Genomic DNA, 23,678 nt, shown 5'->3' with positions numbered 1-23,678 from the left:
TAATAGCGAGTTTAGCACATCATTTGTTTCTGTCATGGCAATTAATCTTTGCTTCGACAGATAAGTTATAGCCAGCCCACATCCTCCTTGTCTACACAGATAGATAGTCGAATAGATTTAGGTCAGGATGAGAAGCCACAGTACAGCACTTTATTTGTAGTGTTGTAAAACTGGGCCTGGGCCAATATTCAGTAATATCGAATATCATGATATTTCCTGCCATATGTGATAGTTTTCATCATATATTCTTTTGTAATTTTCAAGTCTGCCCTGCCTCCGAGTGCGACCGTAGTTTCAGTGCTTTGTTTACTGTACACTCTGCCTTGGTATAAGAATAATAAAACTTTGAACAGCTGTGTAGTGGCATATATACCTGAAGCATTAAATACAATAATATAATTATATTTTATTTTAAAAAACTACATAAAAATGAAATACAACAACATAATTTCATAATATGTGGGCTGGACTGTATTGATTTTTGGATATTGCCCAAGCCTAGGTAAAACACACATTGTGTTTTTATTTTTATCTGAGGATATTTTGGTAATTGAAGGCAGCATGTGACTGCAAGTGGATGGACAAGTGTGATTCAGATTGTTATCACAGAAGCACAATGAGCTGGTGGTGAGAGCGGCTGACCCAGAGCTGGAGGAGCACAAGTTCAACAGTCACAACAGCAAACATGTTTGTCCCACCTGCCAAAGCACCCTTGAATAAATCAGTTCCCAGCAACCACTCTCTCTGCAGCCTGCTGCTTATGCAAAGCAACAATCCCTTGATTACATTGGGTATGCTTCATCATCAGCCCTTTCTATATTTTGACATGAGATGGTTCCGGCATATATATACTATGGTGTGTTGTCTGAACATAAATGTCATGCTGTGCATTCATTTTTCCACCCTGGCATTTGTAAATGCATGTACAACTACCCAATCAGACCTTTTAACATTCCCTCAGCATCCCAATAGCAAAAAATTGCTGTCTGTTATCTGAAGTAACCATTGCGTAGTTCAGCAAAGTGTGTTTCTGCAATTACAACACATTTCACAGAAGCACCTATCTGTTCTAAAAGAAAAATGAGCAACACAACGGCGCAATATGTAAGTGCTGTATAATTCTAGTATCAGACTGGTGACCGCATCCACTTAGATGCATAAAGAATGTAAAAGCAGGGTGTGTAAATGTTTGTTGAGTCCAGAAAGTCTTGTTTTTCAGCAGTATGATAATGATAATAATAACAATAATAATGATATCCTCCACTGGCTTTAATGTTTTTATTAAAATAACTATAAGAAACAGCTGAAAATACTGACACTGTTAAGTTTGTTCAGTGTACAGTCAGTGGGTTGAAAATGTGTGGATCATGTTAGTTGCAACTTCATGAACCCTCCAGGCTGTCGTCAGGTGAGGAGGTCCGGAGGGAGGGAGAACACCACTAAGCCCACCATCTGCAAACCCAGATAACGCCAAGCCATGTGGCACGCAGCAGGGCACTATCAGGTTATCTTGCTTGTGCCCACTTTGTGTGTCTAGGCGAAAGCAGAACAAGGACATGCAGCATGTATATTAGCCCACCGTGGGGATGTCTGGAATCGCATGCTGGTTGATCTTCCGGCTGAGTGGCAGGTTGGTTCAAAGCTGCAGTTGGCAGCAGAGAACAGAGGGAGCAGTATGTGATGTACAAATTTGAATAGTTTAAGAGAGACAGCAGATGCACAGCAGGACGCACCGGTTTTCCCATCTTTCCATCTCTTCAGAGGCCACCGTGCATTTAGCGACCACGGTGCTGACCGCAGGAGCACATAATCCACAGTGGCACGAGTAAAGTGCAAATGTTTTTTTTCTGACCTTTGTTTACTGCTGTGTGGAACTTATCATGTAAATCTGTGGGAAGAGCTGTCTAAGCCACAGGGAAAGGTAAACTCGTGTTAAGAACAGCCTTAGGGCCTGGAAAGTAAGTAAAGAAAAAAAGATGTTTTAAGATGTTAAAACAAACAAAATGACAGAATACATCCGTTCGTAAGAGGAGCGGAGGACATGACTGCTTTTTATCTCATTATGATTGTATGTGTTTCTGGATTCTACTGCTGTAAGGTTAGGTCTCACGGTTTTGCATGAAATACCCAAACAAACATGCAGTCTCATATAATTTGGTAAAAATGCAGGCTGAAGTCCTGTTCCTCTCCCTGCACTCAGTATGTAGGAAGTAAAAGAAAGCCTCCCTTTGTGAGCTGTCTTGTTTCTTGGAAGAAGGAGGAATCCGAGCGTGAACCAAGCAGCTGGTTTCATTAACCTCCTGTCCAGACATGGTGCAGGGGAGTTGTGCGGGCTGCCGATATAAATGGAAACATTCTGAATATGCAGTCATACGCATATAATAGGTGACTGAAACTTATCTGTCATGCTTGGCCATATCCATTGTATAATGCTATATGGTGTCGTTATGTCATTCTAGTGACACTAGAAAATGGCTTTATAGATGGAGCTGCATGTGATACATTGGAACGATGTATAACCTTATTCCAAAAGGCATCATTGAAGAGACAGATTCACGTTTCACGTTTACTATTTATACTCTATTTTTATTATCAATTTTAAAAGGAATGTGACAGACATATATAATTAGATATCTTCCTACTGCATATTTCACAGTATCAATAAAATATAACATGACAGTCTTGTGAGACTGTACTTAAGCACAGCATCGTTTTGAGCTAAATGCTAATCCAAGTAAAGTTATGGTAATCCATCTAATAGTTGTGGAGATATTTTACTCAAACCTATAAATATCATGGTGGTACTAGAGGAATTCTGGGGATCACCAATGTCATCAGGATTCATCTTTTGGGCACCATGAATGTTTGTACTAGGACAAAAAAAGAAAAAAGAAAGATATGCTATATTGTATATTGCATATAAATATATATTGCGATTGCGATATAAGTCACAATTTCTGTTGGAATGGTAATTTTTGCATTTCATTTTCACTGGAAAAAAATATATAAAAATGATGATGTCATGTACCAGAAAAACACGTTCCATTATTTCTGGAAAATATGATTTGTAGGTCAGGGCTTCTCTGTAACACAACAATTCCTCATTTATTACATATTTAACCTATATCAAAAAAAAATTCCATTCAATGTGCCATTCAATGGCAATGCATTCTAATGTTGTTGAAATATTTAGCTCTGGACCAAAGTGGTTACTGACTGACCAACAGACATTTACACCTCAACACTTGCGCTGTTAACTTGGCTATAATAGTCATTGCAAATATGAAAACAAAAATCAGAGAAAATTACTATTCCCTGAATGTTTTGGTTTTTCCTCCACAGAGAGCAGACCTGGCAGTGGCTCCTCTCACCATTACCTACATGCGTGAAAAGTTCATTGACTTCTCCAAGCCCTTCATGAGCATGGGCATCAGCATCCTGTATCGCAAACCTAATGCCACCAACAACGGCTTCTTCTCCTTCCTGAACCCAATGACTCCCGACATCTGGGTCTACATCCTCCTGGCCTACTTAGGTGTTAGCTGTGTCCTTTTTGTTATTGCCAGGTAAGTGCACAAGTTACATTCAAATTGTCCTATCAGTCCTTCACACTTTTCTCCATGGGGTGTTTCAATAGACATAGTAATTTACTCTGTTATCACAGCAGACTGAAATTTGAGTACCCCAGCCAGTTTCTCGTACTTTGTTAGCTGCTGGGTAGTGATCAAGGCAGTTATGTCTGCATGGGCCGTCTACAGCCCAGCAGTGGGAGGTGGAATACAAAAAAAAAACTCCAGTTGAGTTTCATAGTTAAATTTGTGTCCTGTGCAATGTCTTGAAATGGCTCTGCAGCATGATGAACCTTTAAAAGATCATTTAAAAAGAAGAAAAACTTGCTGAGGCAAAAAGAGGAAACCTTATCTAATCAGAATATTCAGTAGTACAAAAAGAATAAAATATACACACCTCATGTGAAATTTCAAAAGATGAGTCTATTTATAGTCATGAAGTTATTATAGATGGAGATTATCTGTTTGATTGAATGAAAAGCACCTCACTTGTAATTTCTTTTGGTGATGAATGTGATGAATATCCTGTTAGTATCATTATTAGTATTTCCTGCTGCTTCTCATGCAAAGTGGTGCTTGAGGAAGTTCTAGAAAAGCGGGCGTTGAAAGGAGTTCTGGGGGCTTGAGAGCAAACAGCTGCACTCCTCTATCCTCATTTGTTGTTGTGAGACCAAACAAATTCTGGAGTGGCTTCACATAAGCACAAAATCATCTTAAATTGTTGCATCAGTCTTTTTGGAGGCCAGCCTAGGTAGCTGAAAAGCTGCAGCACAAAATCTGCATCATGTGAGCACAAAAACAAACAGCAGTGAACAATGAGAGGGCTACTTCAGCACAAGTAGGTCATTTCAAATGCTGGACAGAGATGTCAAGGCATTGCCTACAATATCAGGCAATAAATACTTTGGCTTGTTCTTTCAAACGTCTATGATTATGTTGCAAGGCACCTTTTATTTATTTTTGGTCAAAGGCACATACTGTATTATTACACAGCAGTAGACAAATAAAATGTACTATGATACTTATATATGCCTTTGAAAAACACTGCTGCCTTTTATTTGGTTGTAGCCACCTGTGCCGTACAACTAAGTATGATCTAAGAGGATTTTGCCTCTCATTCAATTCATTATTCAAAATTTGGAGAAATACATCTAATAAAATTGAAAGATAACTGAAGCTTCTGAATACAGATTAATAGAACAGGATAGGCATTTACACTCCGCTAGGTGTATAATGAAGGAAGTCTCTGACTGTATATACTTATCATTTCAGATGTCTGTCCATGCCCATAGACAGTAGGTACAAAACAAGTAGGTCTTTTTTTCCATAGGTTTTGTCAGGGGTAAGAATTATGGTTTCACCCATGTATTGAATGAGCTGATAAATATGTTTTATTGTAATGATGTAGAGAGTTTAAAAGGATAATACTGATAATAGTCTGGACTATTCCCACAGTCAAAAATCCCACGAAAAATACCAATCTGTGCCATTGAGCTCCATTGTTGTCCAAAAACACATGAATGAGCCACACTGCTCTTGATATGTGACATGTTCTTACATTACAATGCACTGCAGTTTATCATTTAGTAACAACAACTGCATTCTTGTTGATAACATTTGCCTAAAGCTACACTGTGCAGTTGATGTAGGAAAATCTTTAGCCTTTTTAAATAACTGATACCTGTTTTGAAAGATTTCCATCTTCACTAGGAACCAAGGGGATTAGCACTGCAAAGCCACAGACAGGCCGGGGGAAGTTGAAAATGATTGAGAGGCGGATTAAAGTTCTGTTGAGTTTTGTCTTTTTGTTCATTGATTATAAAAAAAAAAAACGCTCAATATTTCCAGCCTTAATATTTGAAACTGAAAGAACTGTGCTGTTCAGATAAATTAAGATTGTATAACTTTTAATTTTGAAAGAATAAAGGAGAATATGGGTTAAATGTTCAAATACTCTGAATCAGTTTGTGGCAACTGTTTGTGTTTCTATAATGCATATGTTGTCAAATTTATTTGTAGCTCACTGCATGACCGAGTCTTTCTGTAAACTAGAAAAATTGCAGTGTTATTAGGGTTTGAAAATAAATTTAATTCAATGACTGGCAGCACTGAAACATTAGTGCAAAGTGCATTTTGCATGATTGGACTGGAGTGTGCAAATTCAATATAATGCTTGTAAATGCAAACATGGCGCTTTTGCTTTATGTAATGTCTGAATGCCAAGCGGTCTCCAGATCACCTCCTCTGTGTAGGCTGTACTCTTGGCTGACAGTTAATAGTGTTGTTTAGCTGACAGTTTTGTATAGGGTTGTACAGCACACAGTCTGAATCGTATGGCTCTGCTTGCCAGCACAACCTTTTTAGAAATTAGCAGAGAACCAGCTGTATTGAATCAGCACTGTAACATCCTTTGTGTAGAGACTGCACTCAAAATAGTGAAAAGAAGACATTCCTCTTTATTCATTTCTGCCATGTTTATGTCCAGGTCATGTGCGGTTTGAATGTGTGTAAAGTAATCATACTATCCGTGCCTCTTAACTATCACACTACTATGTTATCTGACAATGACTTTCAATTTAATATTAAAGTAAAACAAAAAGGAGACTGGGGGAGGGGGATTAATTGAAATGGCAGGGAGCACATTTGTACAGCAGCTGCCCAAGGCCTCTCTGATGGGAATCTTAGGAGATGGAAACACTAGTGGGTGCATCTGACATTTTAATGCACAAGGAACAGCACTTAGACAGACCAACATTAGTCAAAAACACCCACTTACTGTTCATTAGTTCAAATGTCTAATTGCTTAACTAAGATGAGAATTAGTAAAATGATGGCTGGAAAAGACTCCATTATGAAGCTGATTCATGATTAACCACCAGTCCTGTTGAATGTCTGATTAAAATAGACTACATTACCAAATATTTCTCCAGCATATACCGTAATTAGACTCAAGTGTATCTATCTCTTGAACAATATAAATTTCAGTCAATTAAATCTTTCTATATTTTTCTCACTATAGCCCATCAGAACTGAGAATACGTACTCAGGGATTCACGATAGTGGGTTCCAGCGTTGTGGACCATTTTACTTATCTGCTTTTGGAAGAAAAAGGGTTTTTCTTCTGTCATTAGCACTTTCGACTAAATCTCTCATCAAAGTAACAGATATGCCACATTTCGAGGAGATAGTATCTGGAGACTAAGGGATATAATTCTACTATGCAGAACGCTCAGAACAAAGAGCCAGAAAAAGATTTTTCACGTTATATGAATAAATTTTAAAAGAGGGAAAGTAGTGACATTTAGCGTGTTTTATCTCAGCATCTGCCTCTGAAAATGACTTGTGCAATAATAAAGGTGTGAGTGAATTTTCAGCAGGTGTCAAACTAAATGGCAGAGACATGGAAAAATGCTTGCTTTAAGGTTTCATGTGACTTTAAGAGGAGTCCTCACATTCTCAAACGTGACATTTTATACCCTGTGAAAAATATTTTTGTGGATCATTGGTCACCTTTAACTACAAAGTATATTAGAAATAGTTGAGGGGATTTCTAAAGGTAAGACCTAAAAAGAGCTCCATTGGATTTAAAAATGTTTTGATTTGACATTTCATAGAAGATATTTTTTACATTTATAAAACCATCAAAAGAATTCTGCTTATAAAGACCTGGAAATTTATGGATGGGCTCAGTTCTCAGCTCATTGTTTTTGGTTTTAATTCCCGCAGCTTTAATGTTTATTGCTATAACGTTGCTCTGTGTCTGCTGTATCTGTAAATAAGCAACTGTCTGCTAACATGTTCACCATATCTACTTGACAGTATACGGTAATAATAAGTCAAGGTTGTGTTTATAGCTTGTTCTACAGTGGCAAGCGGCCCCAAAAAAAAAAATCAATCAGTGCTGCTTTAAGTACTGCTTTGTAGAGCTGTTGTCCTAATGCAGTCATCAATAGTTTTGTCACTCTAAACCAAAGGTGAAAGTCTAAAATAGCTGTAACTCTCAGAATAGCTCACAAGTTAATGTGATTCAGTTTTTGAGATTCTTCTTAAGGAAGGAACGGCGCTCCGAAAGGGGTAAAGACAGGATCATTCTTGCATTTTCTCAGATCTCATAAGTTTAAAAACAGCTTTCAGACTTCCCGTTTCATTCCCAGGTTCAGTCCATACGAATGGTACGACGCCCATCCTTGTAACCCTGGATCAGATGTGGTGGAGAACAACTTCACCCTCCTCAACAGCTTCTGGTTTGGAGTCGGTTCCTTAATGCAACAAGGTATGGTGGCGCACACATCCCCTTCCTTGTCAAAAACAATACCGTCATGCCAACCCTCTTTTCCTGTGCACTGCTAGCTTCCACTTTCCGCCTCTTTAACTGACAAGCTCCATGATTTCCATTCTGTGACTGTTTTATAAGACATTTACCTGTCAAGAACAACTGCGGAGCTCAGTCTTACATGACAAAGGAAGGCTGTTGTCACCTGCCTGCTGTTCAAAAAGGGAAGAGTAGGTGCCAGACACTTGTCAGAGATTGGCAGGTAAGGATGGAAAACACTGCTGCATTTATTTGCCCATAACGCAGTCGCTGGCCCTGCTCAAGAGCTTTCTGAGTGTTGGGACGAAAAGGGTAACTCGGGGTACATGTCTGACAAATGCCAGCTGTCAGCCATGCTACAACTGGCTGGTGTGATGTTTTCAGTGCTGTACGAACTGCACTATAGAGAAGCCATATGTCTCACTGAAAATAGCCCAAAAAGTAGCCTTCCAATTATGTCACTTCCATGCGGTTTGATATGTTTGATTTATTAAATATATGCATACATTAATCGCATCAGAATAAAAGCAGCACTTTCTTCTTTCAGCAGAAGAACCCTACTTGTATTACTTCCCACTGCAAATTTAATTCTACCTTTTGAATGAAAAACCACAGGGATACAAATAGGTTTTCACTTGCTAGGTGTCCCTTAAAGGGATAGGTAAGCAAATGAAGGCCCAGAAATAACCTAATGAAGTCAACTGTGGAGGAAAAAGACCCAAGTAATAAAATGTTTAACCTCAATGTAACAAGACAAATCAAGGAGGCTCAGTGAGACTCAGGAGTGGATCTGTGCCCGTAAGGATAGCAAACACATTCAGCAATTCATTAAGCACAGAAGCTCGGCAGCACTCTTGTGAAACTGCATAGCAGCTCTGCCAATTTGCCAGTGCAGGCAGAGGGCTACGAGTGTAGCAGCAGCATGCCGGGAGGGAGGGAGAGGAGAGAGAGAATCAGAATGAAATGAGCTAGTTAGTAGCCTATATTATTAAACTAAACAGGGGAGAATTCTCTATTATGATTTGTACTGTGGCTCTGTGTTGTCTGTCAGTGCTGGAGCTGCTGTATCTCCAGTAGTTCAGTGAGGCAGCTGCTGCAAATCAGCTCTTATTCATAGTTCCCTGAATAAAAAAAAAATAAAAATAAAAAAAAAATAAAAAAATCACACTGGGATATCCAAGTTAATGAGGCTCATGTGTCTTCCTTTTGCAGATTTATCTGTGTTATGAAAAATCAACATATGATGCATATTTTTTTCATGTAGCATAACTCTTTCTGAATGATTTTTAAATTTAAAAAATTATGATATTGGACATTGAACAACCGATTCTTGCTTTCTGTGTCACCCATTTGTCCAACAGTACCTTGCAACACATGCTGCACGGCGGTATCTGCAGCGAGGTATATTTTGTCTGTGTCACATAAACAGACATCCCTTGCTTGTCTGCCAAGCACAGTGACAGCAGCTGAGACGGAAGCCATTTCCTTGACATGTTTAAAATGCAAATGGATGTGTTTGAGGGGATCCAAAAAAAATCTGCCAGCTTGTCTGTGGGAGGGAGGTGTCATAGACAACACAAAGAACACAAAATATGAGGAGGTGCAAAAGCAAACACTTTGTGTACTTCAAATGCATTCCTGGGGGTCTCAGTAGGCTTAGGCTCACAACAAACATGTCTGATCATTCCCATAAATTGGTTTCCCCATATAAAATAATTTTTGCAAGTATGTTTGATTTATGAGTTGATTTATTCCCAATCCTCTCATTCTCTATAATATTATTCCTCTCATTTTCTATCCATAATTTTAAGCCTAAAATATCTTATTCTGTATTTGGGTCTTCATATAATATCTCATTTGTGGTGGCATTTTGTCTGTGGTTAAGAAACTGGAGTTGTGACTTTGCCCTTTGTTGAGATTCAGATCAAGATTTACTTGCAATGGAATGAAAATTTCCATTCACAAGTGTCACTTCTTAAACGCAATTAATAACTAGTAAAAGCCCCCAGCTCTGAAGGGGAGCGTTGTTCTGCGATGACTCCATAGAGAGGGTGCTAAGTGCAGGTAATCGTCCTCACGGGAAAGCCCGGTCCTCTCATGTTAAGGTGAGGCGTTGCTAATGGGGAGAAACACTCCAGAAAACCAGGGCATCATGTTTAGCACGATATACTACAGGATCCACAGAGAACAGTTTTTCTTCTACCCAGACTAACAATTGAAAAAGCATCATTACATGCAAAACAGTCTGTTCATTTATTCAGAGGAAAATTTCCATGTCAGTGACTTCTTTATGATCTCCTCTTAAGACATGTGGTGTGCTATGGAGTTATTAGCGGCTACAGACATAGTGTCGCCACTACGTTAACTACACATGCTATAGTATTCACGGATGTTATGACTATACTCACACTCAAGAAATGAACAGACGGCTTCCCCGAGTGCTGCTCAACTAAAAATATTTATACATTACAGAAAACTGTTCAAACATCAAATGGGAATAGAACGACTCAAAACTCCGTATTCACCTTGATCTAAGACTACATGAGAATATAAATCTAAAAGCAGTTAAAATGCAACAGCACAGACCTCAACTGAAAGAATCTTCTTTTATCTATGAGCTATCTTCCGACATATCTTCCGACATATGTTCCTTACCGTTTCATTCTTGTAAAATGTTAGAAGAAAAGAGCTGTGTTGAGCTAATGTTTACTATGCTGCATTAGTTTATGTAGCTAATATTAACTACCTCATAGCTTTTTTTCCTCTCCAACAAGTATGATGTTGTGTCTATGTAATCCCTTAATTCCCTTAATCTTTCAGGAATTGTGTTTATTCATCCACTTTCTTTCTGAGAGTAAGATAATTAAATTAACCACTCTAATATCTGTCAGATAATGCTAAATATAGAGCTGAAGCTAGCTTAAAATCTAGCCTGACTCTTTCTGTTTTTTCTCTTTCTCCTTTTGCAGGTCTTTTTTTCTTCTTCTTGTTCAGTGACACACCATAACACACCATAGGGCTTTGTTATTTTTCATTCCAAATTCCTGAACGTGGTCACAAATGAACAAATTCTATTAGCCAAGACAAACCCCACAAGGATATTTGCACTTGTTTTGAAATAGAATGTATAATCATACGGAATTATTTACAGCATTCATGTGAATGAGCAGTGCAGCAGTCTGTGAGATAGATGTGATGTTTGGGTTACTGAAACAGCATCAATATCATCTTCACTGAAAGAATATTTATATTTCCTTGGTTTACAAGACACGAGACCTTCTTCAAGGAAATGTATGGCATATTGACACCGTTTTATTTCCCTGGCACCGTATGACTGATATGCTTTTTGTATTTATTAGTGTTCTGATGCAGCACCATATACTGCTCCCTGCTGACAACAGCGCTTTATAGTGTGGAATTCAATTGAGTTACCCATTGCTTCACTTCATTTTTAGTGCAACCACAGAATGCATCTGGATCTTCCCTCTCTGGAGTCATAGTGAATTAAGGGATGCTACTGTCTTCCCTTGTTTGTAACAATGTAGTCCATGTCAAACCACAAAGGACAAATACAATCAAATTTGGTAGAAGAGGTTAAAGAGCTGACCACTCTGCCCCCCTTCTGTGGGCTTGTTACTCTTCTGAATTGCCCTCATAAATCTTCTCACTAAAGTAACAGAGTGCAAAAGCACAAGGGTATTTTAAAGGTTGTCAGAGATGAGATATAAAGTAACTTTAACACCAGTCAGTGAGCCATTGTAAACATAGTATTACTCAGCAGAGGACCACTCAAAGTCAAGGCTGATGCATTGTCACTCTGGCTTGGCACTCTATCTTGATTTTTCTTTTTCCATTTATTTATACAGGCTGTGTTGATTTGTTTGCAAAATACACAATTGTGTACATCTAGCAAATCTGGTGGGATGACACGGTAGAAACATGGGAGGATAACTGTGTGAATTAAAGTTGTTTCAGCTACGTGTGACATGTCAAAAACAGAACTCAAAACTCTGAGCAAATTCAACAAATTACATCGCAGTGTCTATGAGTCAGTGTAATGAGTTCCATTAACAGAGACGCTGCAATGTAATTTGTTGATTTTGCCCACTTATATTTGATCTGACATATCACATCCTACAGTAATGCTGTTTTTATAACTGTGTACTTGTATGGCAACCAGTTCAGTAAAACTAATTTCAGAAAAAAGATTCAGTAATGGAGGAGGATCAACTGCTATTAATCCTCAATAGATAAACCTAAATTGCTAACTTAATGCCGACAGTCCTTTATCAACAGAAAGCTGTTAAGTGTAATTACAGTCCTGAGCAGTTGCTTAATTGAAGAGTACAACTCAGCTGTGAGAGAGGACGCTGAAAAAGTATGGGAATGCTACAGTATCTTCCATGTTAAAGTGATAATGACAAATGCAGTAGGGCTGCTCGATTATGGCAAAAATCATAATCATGATTACTTAGTTTATTGTTCTCAAGGGGAAATTCATTTTCACAGATCTGTAAAGAGAACGCAACTGTAAACCTAACACATAAAAAAAAAAATATATATATATCTTTATTATTTTGATCAATATACTCATTGACTTTAGAAAACATAAATAAATAAATAAACGATTTCAAAACAAAAAGTGTTGTGCCTATGTAGTTATTCTGGTTATACACGATATAAGCTAAAGCTAACTGAGCGTGGGATACACCCACCCTCCACCGACCTGAAACTGAATTTCTAAACGACAGTTCAGATGATGCTCCGTCCCTTTGAGATTAAATTTAAGAACACATCCAGAACAATCAACTGGATAACAATTACTTTTCATCATATGTTCATATACGGTCATTTAGTTAACTCTGTGTGTGGGCTCCAGCCTTCAGCATACAAAACACACCTGGACCAATGACAGATTAGCTATAAATCCGTATGTGTGATGTTTTCTCCGCCAGACACTAAGAGCAGGGTCTCAGTGTGTGTGTGTGTGTGTGTGTGTGTGTGTGTGTGTGTGTGTTGCACGGTGCTCCAGCATGTGTGACAGCGCTGTCCCGCCCCTCACACACAGGTCAGAAAGAGATGATCTTCTGCGCAGGGAACAGCGAAAACGCATCATTGACGAATTTCTTAATCAGAAACTGAGTTTCTGACTGTGCAAGAGAACCTTTACATTGCAATAACAAACATTTAATCTACTTTCCTAATTTCTTCAGTACCGAGTGGGGCTGATAATGTCAGATGGATTTTGTAGGGGGAATGAAATTTGTTGTGAAACAGAATGCGGCACAATTGTTTTCATAATTCTTGGAAGCCAATCGTAATCAAAAATAAAATTTGATTAATTGCACATCCCCAAAATGCAACATACGTAAACTGGACTTGAACAACTTTTTATTCACTCAGGAAAGGTTCTTGATGCATATTGTATTTTCAATTACGAGACAACCACAATCATTTTCTTAACCAAACAAAGTTGTTTTTGAGCCTAAACCTAAACAAATCATGACGGTAACACTTAACTCCACAACAACAACGAAGGTGCAAAAATCCTGTTGTCATTTGACTATGTCAAAAATCATAGTCATCCGCAACAAACTTGTGGAGTGTGAGGGACTACACAGTGACAGTTGTTGATGTAAACTGTAAAACTTTACATGAACTGGGAAAGGCTTTCACACCTGATTTAGAACCGTGGGCAAAACACAGTTTAGCAGGTCTGATCTGCCCATTCTGAATTCTTAGCTTAGAGTTTGGCTAACCTGCCAAACTGGCTTCATTTTCTGTTTCCTCGCCGAGAGCACCTTGATCAACACCAATGGCACTGCCAGAAACATTTGGAGGCTAATTAACAAAAATGCAAGTGATCATGTTTCTGCATTTGTTGAATTCAGTAACAGTGTTGGCAGGTAAGTTGTATCTGCTTAATACTCTCTCACTTTGCGTTGCCTACAGGCTCAGAACTGATGCCCAAAGCCCTGTCGACCAGGATCATCGGTGGGATCTGGTGGTTCTTCACGCTCATCATTATATCATCCTACACAGCCAATTTAGCAGCTTTTCTCACTGTGGAGAGAATGGACTCGCCTGTGGACTCAGCTGATGACATCGCCAAGCAGACAAAGATTGAGTACGGTGTGGTCAAAGATGGCGCAACCATGTCCTTCTTCAAGGTACAGTCCAAACAATAGTCACCAGTCATGATTCAGCCAAGCTTTTTATCTATTCTCAGGTTTCATATTTAATATAACCTAATTACTGAAGATATTACACAGATATAAAACAATGTATCAACCATAATATTGCTAGTGAAATTGATAATTTTTTTTTTTCCACAATGTGAAAATAGTCATACTGTATCTGGCTCATGCGGATTATACATACAGAAATAATAATGCTGTAAAATTTTGTGTTCAGAAATGTGGAAGGTGTTGAATCTGAAACTATATAGTAGGCCCATGTTTCCAAAGAAAAAAAAATCAATACCATTCCACAAAAGAGATTTTATATATATATTTCCAGTTAGATCTTAATTCCCACAGCAAAAGCAAATTCTTCAGCTTCTCCACTTCTCCACACTGTTTGATGTGTTCCTCCATAATGATTTTTTTATTCCAAAGTTTCAGCGCTTGCCTACAGGGTCTTTGACTTTATTTTATTATTTTGGGTTTTGCTTTAGATGCTGCTGCTGCTGCTGCTGCTGCTGCTGCTGGTGCAGAATAACACATGTAACAGAGTTACAGTTTCTCCGAGTAGGAAAATGAAAACACTGCACATTTTTATTGAAGATAGTCCATAAGTTTATGACTTTCAATAGGGAAAAAAATGGATTCTTCCCGGGCATCTGTCTGCCCTAGTTTTTATGCCAACAAAATTTATAGTTGAGCTCATAAATACTGTATGCTTCATTGTTGAGTTTGCTGAATGGTGTATAAACTAGATCCCCCAGCTTTGATTATGTAACTGGGCTCAGGATTTTTGCTGATATAATGTGCATTTAAAACAATAGCGGTGTCTTGGAATTGTGTTTATTAAAAAAAAAAAAAAAGAAAAAAAAAAGGATTTAGTTACTAATTGCATTGCATGAATATTAAATGCGGTGTAATGATAAATAGTGCGCCTGGATCCAACTCAACTCGTTGACCCATGGAAAAGAAATCAACCTTCAGTTCCTTTGATCAGCGATGTAAAAGGAAGTTATTTTAGATCGTTCTGTGTACTTCGATAAATTGTAGTTGTGATTGTCGCGTCGTAAATAGAAGGAGACACAGGTGTCTAATTACCTCATCAGAGCTGCAAGGCTCAAGTGCCCTCTGCCCCCCCTGCTCTTACAAAAAGGCCTAATGATGTCGACTCAATGAGGCAGAGAAGCATGATAAATACCGAGGAGACCGGGGAGTAGATAAAGGCTTTTCAGATGTATGTAGCTGGATGGATTTGGCCCTAAACTTGTGTTACGGTGACATACTAAATGGTCCACCACTCCCTCCCCTGACACATGGAAGCCAATTTCAGAAATTTAATGCCTACAGATTCACCTAGAATTCATAGAACCGTAGTTACATGCAGTATGTAACTTTCATTTTATTGCTTATACTGGCCGGTAACAGCTCAATCGGGCGACCTACAGTGGGAAAAGGAAGATAACTTAGAATAGGACCAAGATCAAAACGAAGTATAAATGGATTAAGTTGCTCTTTCAGTCAAAGACCACTATATTGTAGTTGTCTCCAGACATATGCAACTCTAAATATGCATTGTGAGCCCAAAAGACTCATACAGTATAATGCAAACTTCTACTAGATGCATGCATTTTCACCAGCAAGCAAATGTATTAGGGATGCCTGGCGAGATAGGCCTGCTGTTCGAGTCAGCATGTCAGCGGCGTAATGAAACGGTTGAAACAAACACGTTGCATTAGAAACATAATCAGAGGTTTGTAGCCACTGCTGGCCATGAGGTTGTCGTGTCACCTGAGAGCCCTCTTATGAGGAGCTATTGTTTTGTTAAATTGCATATTATATCAAGAGCACCGAAGGGCACATGTAAGCAAGTCAACTGCCTCCAAAGTTTTCACCTACTGCTGGAAGGTTGAAAGAAATTGCTGGATGTGGTTGCATGCCATTTTGCACTCTTCGCAGAGAGAAGGGATCTATAGGGAAGCATTCTTTATTTTATTCTTATGGAATCACACATCACTGTGAAGTCACTTTTTGACTTCAGCTACTTCTGAGGTTGTAGCTAGTTGTAGACCCATTTGTTTAAATTTGCTTTTGTTTAATTTGTTCGGTTGGTTTTGGTCTTATGTTTATATTTGTTTTTTGTTTTTTTTTATTATTATTCTTTTATCATGAAGCACTTTGTGATGTCTGCTCTTGAATTGTGCTATGTGAATCTTGTCAACACTTGCAGTACATCCTAATTGGTGCTTTTAAGTTTTAATATCAGACTATCATATCACAGTTTTAAGGTAACCAACACTGCGCTTCCACTGGAGTTACATATAATAGAGGGCTTCTTATAATAGCATCTTTCACAATTTGAAATGGCTTATAGTCTTTAGACAGTAATTATCTAGGATTAGACATGGCATAAATGTGACCCCCTATAAAATTGCATGAAATACCACATAGCCTGATGCAAGACTAATGGAGAGGCATTCTATTATTGCAGCTTCAGTAGCACTTATGAGGATAGATGTGCACAAAGCTTCAATTTACTCTCCTTTAATCCTGTGACGATGGAGATCTGTAGGAGTAATCACACAAATCTATTTGGTCACTGCCTATAGATTCTGAACACATTCGTGAATGCTGTCAATTGGTGCAAATCTGTCATCTTTGACTATTTGTAATCAGGCTTTAAAAAGAATCCCCATAGGTGCAAAGTTATTCAGCCATTCATCTGCGTGACGAGCGAGATTTGATGGTTAGCAGTACTCCCAGGTTCAGCACTTTGGGTTGTGGAGTTTGAAGGTTATTTTGTTTATGCCCAACCCTTTCTCAATGGTAAAAGCATTGTATATATTTCAACTACTTTTTTCCTCACATCCAGCAAAGGAGATTGTTCAAATGAGGTTCAAAGGTGCATTTTTTTCTTTCCATCTCTTACAGAAATCTAAGGTTTCTACTTTTGAGAAGATGTGGGCCTTTATGAGCAGCAAGCCAAGCACATCACTGGTGAAGTCTATCGAAGACGGGATTCAGAGGGTGCTGAAGTCAGACTATGCCCTCATTATGGAGTCCACCACTATCGATTACATCACTAGGAGGAACTGTAATCTGACGCAGGTGGGAGGGCTCATCGACAGCAAAGGCTATGGCATCGGCACTCCCCTCGGTAAGACCTGCAAACGACCTGCGAATACATTTGAGAACATCTGAAGTAATAAAAAAAAAAAGAAAAAAAGAAAAATCAAGCCTTCTTTATAAGTTATGTGTTGCCTTTTGAAGGATGAGTGTGAAGGATTGCTTTTTAGACGCAGCAGGACAAGATGTTTTTTGAGCTACTAGTCAGACTGAATGCCACAACGTGTTTATGAACCTTATTATCACAGAACCCAGCTGGTGTTTCTTCCAAAGTAAAACAGGCCTTATGTTGCTTCCAGGCTCCCCGTTCAGGGACAAAATCACCATAGCAATCCTAAGCATCTTGGAGGATGGGCGCCTACACATGTTGAAGGAGAAGTGGTGGAGTGGGAGCAGCTGCTTGGATGAAGAGCGTCGGGAGACAGGCCCCATGGGTATCCAGAACCTGGGTGGTATATTCATTGTGCTGGCATCTGGCCTAGTGCTGTCTGTTTTTGTGGCGATTGCTGAATTCATCTACAAGCTTAGGAAGACTGCAGAGCGCGAACAGGTATGTGTCCCCATAAATCACATACAGAATGCAAATACTATCTTAATGCGATCTTTAATCTGTGGTTTGGATGGATGGAAAATTAATCTCAAATTAATTTAATTACACTCCGCTTGGATTTCAGTTTACTTCACCCTTGATTTTAGCAAAGAAGTTCCAAACCGTGCCCATTTTGTTATGATACTTACCACATAGCCTCTAAACCAAAGCTGTGCTCTATTCATGGCTTTTAGTTCAAACATGTTATAAAAGGATTTGCATGCCTTTAGCTAATCCCTAGGAGTACTTGGCCATAACACTACAACATTTACTTATTTTAACAGGCATAATTGCAAATTGGAGCATAGAGAATTAATCCATTATTAGTCATTGGAGATGTCAGAATAGCATGCACTCTTTACTGCTGTAAATCACTAATTTGACTCATGCTAAATGAGTAGTTGCATGCATGCTCATGCACCATACTTGTTCACTCTTTCTGACACAGCAGCAATAATGAACTGTGTGCAGGCTACATGTGGTGGTGCTGCGATTTGACATTGCTGACAGCCACGGAGCGCACGTGCACACACAGACACTGGCATTAACACAACGTGAATGTAATGTTCTAAATGCATTTTGCTCTCTTTAGACTGTCGACACTCTCTGCTGTCAGAACAATTTAAAGCTAAGGCATTTACCCCCCGTCCCTTTCCCCTCTTCTCCTTCTTGCTCCCCTCCCCGCATCCTCCCTTTTCGCCCAGAGGTCTTTGTGCAGTGCCATGGTGGACGAGATCAGACTGTCGTTCACCTGCGAGAGGCGGGTGAAACACAAGCCTCAGCCTCCAGTCATGGTGAAGACGGATGCAGTGATCAACATGCACGCCTACAACGACCGACGACTCCCAGGAAAGGACAACATGAGCTGCAGCACTGGGATGACTCCTGTCTTCCCATGACAATGTGTTCCCCCCAGGCCAAGAACCTCATGAGCAACGTGTCAGGGGCAGTGCCAGAGACTAGAGACAATGGCATAGATGGGATCACCAGATACACCATTAACCACAGTGACATAGGGACACTAACAAAACATGGGCAACTCAAAATGGCAGCATCAGCCACACAGGTATGACAACATTCACCACTGTAATCCTAACCACAAGAGGGAAAAGAAATATTCGGGGGAGGTTCTGGGAAAACGGTACACCCAAATAATCAGTTTGAAGTCTGATGTTTACGTGCGCAACACAAAAACACAAGAAAATACACACCATTCGAGGAATCCTCAATCAGTGAAAAGACTGAGAATTTTATTGGACTGAAGTAGGACGAAAGGCTTTGATGAGAATGGCAATAAATGACAGATATACAAGAAGACAAGGAAAAGCAGTTTTCATTGGAAATCAGTTTTGCCACACATGAAAATTATGATACCAAGTTCTTACCTTTATCCTGTTGATTTACACAAACTCCTGAATGGCCTTTGACAGCAGAAAATAATGTTACCTCAAACATGTTGTCTAGGCTTAATGGTTACCTTTGAGTCGTGAGCTGCAAGATATGAGAGCGGATCTTTGGAAAGCACGGTTCACAGGGGCATCTACAATAACCTGTAAGAATACTCTGTTACTGGTGGAAACCATTAGAGAGCCACAACTGTTCAGCAGTAAATTCAAGTTTGACGAAGTTATGATGTGTAATTAACTATACGGTGGCACACAAGCAAATAATCATTGATGCAAAACAAAGTTGCAACGGGGAGACATCCATATTAAAAAACAAGAGATTCTGCCATGGACTATTGGATCACAGTGTTTGTGGGATTAGATTTATTTGACTAGAAGTACATTTTATTTCAAAAATGACTTTGTATATGATATAGTTCTAATCATTTAAATTGCCAAAGACATGATCATTCAACAGAACGATATACAGACCAGGGTGAGCCAGTCATTTCATGTTCAGTGCAAAGTAAATTGGAGTTGTTTAAATGTGACTACAAAGGGATCTTACCAACCATGCAGGGTAATATGTAGCAGGATAATCGTAGTTTGCACAGTCACAGTACTGTGTGTGTTGGTGTTGCAAAACACCGCCCCTCAAAATATTACTATCAACACTGTAATGTAAAAAAAAAAAAAAAAAACAATGCTAAAAACATATAGTAAAGAAGGCTAACAGATGAACTTCCTGATCCAGTGCCTACATTAAAAACATTAATTTGGTCCTCTGTAATTTCAAAAAGCATAATTACTGAAATGTTGAATTATCACATGAAGTCTAATCTCACTTTTCAAACATTGCGTCAATTAAATGGTAGCAGGGTATACAACGGAATGGATGGCATTAGATTGGGTATTCGTGTTTATATATTGGCTCAATAAAAGAAAAAAAACAAGTAAAGGCACGGAGGCACAAAGGTAAGACTGTGACCTTAAAACTAAAGTGCATTTTTTCAGTGCATTTAATTGTGACATATTTATCAAACTGCGTGCTGCTCTTTGCGCTTGTGTGGCTACAGCACCACTGAATGTCCCGAGTACTTCTGAACACATTTTTCAACAATTACTTAATTTTTCACTTGATCTAGAGGCTTTTGGCAGGAAACCGGTTGTTTTTGCATTATGAGTTTTTATGAAAACTGGCCAAGGAGTTGGTTTTAAATAAGAAAACATGTTCAAAGTTATCTCAGACTTTTTTTCTTTTTTCACTACCTGATGTGAACAGAGTAATTCCATACTTGTAGTTTGTGAACGTGCTGAAAGAATGTGGTGAGTAGATGGTGAATAGACAGAAGACAAATGATGATTTTGTGTGTTCCTGTTAATGCCTATCAAGTAAGTGTACATCTTCAACAAGTGTCATGCTGTATGAAGATTCGAGGAGTCTGTGAGCTGCTGTCACCTGGGAGCTGAACAAACAGCAAACCTCTGTGAGGTTTACGTTGTCGATATGTCGAGACAAAAAAAAAAAAAAAAAAATCTTAACTATCTATGATTCAAGGAAACTCCAATCTGTAAAACTTAGCATTGGTTTGGTAGAGATTCACTGTATAATCGTTTATCGATTCCCTTCTGCAAAGTAGAGTATGTAGATAAGATCAGCAGGAGAAAATGTATTTTGCTAAATTTATACTGTTATAAATGAATTCTGTTCACAGTCAAATATGTTATAGATGATATTTATTTCATTAGAGAGGTCACTTTAACCTACTTCCTCACTTTACCTAAGTACCACAGCCCCAAAACTCTGTTTATTTATTTAATGAAAACACATTATATTATGGTGTATTGGATTACTGTCATCCAGATGGGAAAAATGTATGTAAATCCTCTTTTATGATGGCTAATATATTTCTACAAGGTGAACATGAAATGGAAATGTTAAACTTCCCTGAGAATTTAGGGGACACTCCCTTAGAGTAGGGTTTTATCTTATGTAACTGGACCTTTACTCCTCTTGAAAATCCAATTAGGACCTGGTCTAAAGTATGGCCGCAGCTGATACGTGGTTATACTGTATTACTGTTACCCTCATGTGTACTGTAGCTTTTCATGCAGGTGATTCTAAGACTCAAGTTTGCTTGTATTTCACTTCTGTAATATGTGAAAAGAATTGAAAACGTCATAATCAAAATTAGTTGGAATTACAACAGGGTTTCTGATTTGGCTGATTCAGTCAGTTTGGTTACTGAATATATATATCTTTTTATAAATTAATGTGAATAATAATGTCATTTTACACAAAATTGTATGAAATGTGAGAGAAAAGTAATGCAAAATGTAAGCTACATAACCTGTGTTCATTTAGCAGTGTGTGAGTTTTGATTTTCCAGCAGTCATGACGGTATGCCTTTTATGGACACCTTTCTTTTCAGTTGCACAGCTTCTATCATTTGGCAGAAAACCTCTCAAACAATACGATAAATATGTTGGTGCCAACCAGGGTTTTCTTTGTGGACATGCAGAATTTCTATGAATATAGTTTTTGTAAGGTTTTGTAAAAAAAAAAGGAAAAAAAAAGATTTTCTTTTCCTAGTAACTGTATGTGTTAATAGAACATTAGAATAACTGGCATCTCAGTAAAACATGGGGATTCAATTCAACAAAATGTTATAGAAAAGCTACTGAATTATTTTCTTTTTAACACACTGTGAATAATTCAATTGTACAGTTTGCTGTATGGGTTATATGAAGTTTTAAATAAAAAATACAAACTATTCATATCTCCTCTTGAGCTATGGGTTGATTGGTGTTGTGTCGCCATGCTACACCTGTTAATGAAGTGAGGTTAAGTATTACCATTTAAACAGTTTACATTAAGTTAATTATTAGCACTGGCTGAATCGTAAAACCCATCTTTTATGCTGATCTCCAAATGGCCAGTAACATTACTACATCAATATGTGCCATGATTATTAACAGATTGTCTATCGGCTATTGTACCAGATGTCAAATACGAGAACTAATGCATCGTACATGTTAACTTAAAAGAATTCTTAATCAGCAATATTATTAGATTCACTGGATATTCTATATTTCCAAATTACTATCTCTCCCCAAAACAATTTGCAGAGTTTTTCACCTATTCGTGTCTAGGAAAATATCCCACCAGTTTACAGAGAGACAGACTGTTCTGGGTCAAACAAGTCTTTCTGATCCTAAACATGGATGCCCGCAGTTTGAAGATTCTAGTATTACAGTTCAGTACGTCCAGGTGAACGTTTGTGACTGCAATCAACTACAAGGACACATGGTAAACAACATAAACCAAGACTTGGCAAAAAGCTTTCTATAACAATAATGATTAATATCCACAGTGTATTTTGTCACAGTTATTATTCAGGTGAAACAAAGCAAAACAGAGAAAGATATACAGTTCACCATTAGATGTATTAGATAGATCGGAAAGTAGCTGCCTATATCGGCAGCAAGATACAGGTCAGTAACTGGATAATGCACATAGGAGATCTGTGTGTTGAAAAGCACAAAAAGATGAACCTTTGAAGATCTCTCAAAAGGGTTTCAAGTTAGAGCAAATGATTCAGTACCATTAAATCATACCCAGGGAATGGATTTTTTTTTTCTTTTTTCTTTTTTTTCATCCATCATCACATTACTAAAAAAAGAAACGAGAAAAAGTACATTTTGCTGGGTGAGAATTTTTATACTGGTTCTTTCTTTGAAATCCATAAATACAAAGCAGTATAGGCTGCGCTCACGTGCAACAGTTGCTGCATGGTGAAGCTGCTCAGGTCTCTCATGTAAAACACAGAGCACTGCAAATCTAGAGAGTGGGTCGGAAAAAACACAAGCTTCAAAACAGTGTTCATGCATGAACGTGTACGCGTCGTGATGTGAGGTAGCCAATCGACTGCGACAGGGAGAGATTAACCTTGCTGCCGTCGCGATGGCAGACGCGTGTGTTAAAAAAGCAAGGGAAACCCCAGGCCATGGCGTTGAGCAACGGGTGCATAATGAGCGATGGGCAGGGGCCTTGCGCCTAATGGGAAGATTTATTATCTCTCACTATCAATTAATCCCTTCGGACAGACCGGGGCCAGCAGGAGCGCATCAGGAGTATGTAAAAGAGAGAGAGAGGCAGACAGAGGAAGGATGGGAGCCAGCCAGATGAGGAGAGAAAGATGTGAAAGGACATGAGAGGTGAAAGGGAACAGGGGCAGTAGGGAGAAATGAAAAAAGATGGGGTGAGAATAGGAAAAAGCCAAAGACAGCAAGGGAATGATTTGACGGTACTACCTACAGCAATTTGAGAGCTATGCAGAGAGTGATGGGAGAACAATGGGCTAATGACAAAGTGAAGAAAGAGGAACAGTTGGTAATACGACATGAGAAATGGAAGACAATGCAGGAATTAGATGCGATAGAAATAAAATGAAGAACAAATAATGAGGGAAACTACAGTAGAAAGAGAGAACTCAAGAGATCTATGCGAAAACTCAG

The 23,678-nt window shown here is 38.6% G+C and overlaps 1 protein-coding gene across 1 annotated transcript in view; it reads left to right on the top strand.

Annotated features, from left to right (window-relative positions):
• The window catches only part of grik3 (glutamate ionotropic receptor kainate type subunit 3), a 94,523-nt gene extending 72,589 nt beyond the window's left edge, over positions 1-21,934 (top strand). Inside the window, exons 11-16 of the mRNA XM_023415253.1 lie at positions 3,343-3,566; positions 7,724-7,842; positions 13,834-14,051; positions 16,992-17,217; positions 17,486-17,736; positions 18,482-21,934. Coding sequence (XP_023271021.1) covers positions 3,343-3,566; positions 7,724-7,842; positions 13,834-14,051; positions 16,992-17,217; positions 17,486-17,736; positions 18,482-18,847 — 1,404 coding nt within the window. The 3' untranslated portion in view covers positions 18,848-21,934. The remainder of the gene's footprint in view (positions 1-3,342; positions 3,567-7,723; positions 7,843-13,833; positions 14,052-16,991; positions 17,218-17,485; positions 17,737-18,481) is intronic.
• Positions 21,935-23,678: the final 1,744 nt, after the last annotated feature.

Source organism: Seriola lalandi, unplaced genomic scaffold, assembly GCF_002814215.2.
Source record: "Seriola lalandi dorsalis isolate HSWRI2012SDOR001 ecotype SW California unplaced genomic scaffold, Sedor1 jcf7180002054546, whole genome shotgun sequence".
Classification (NCBI taxonomy): domain Eukaryota; kingdom Metazoa; phylum Chordata; class Actinopteri; order Carangiformes; family Carangidae; genus Seriola; species Seriola lalandi.
This window is presented reverse-complemented; position numbering and strand designations above follow the sequence as displayed.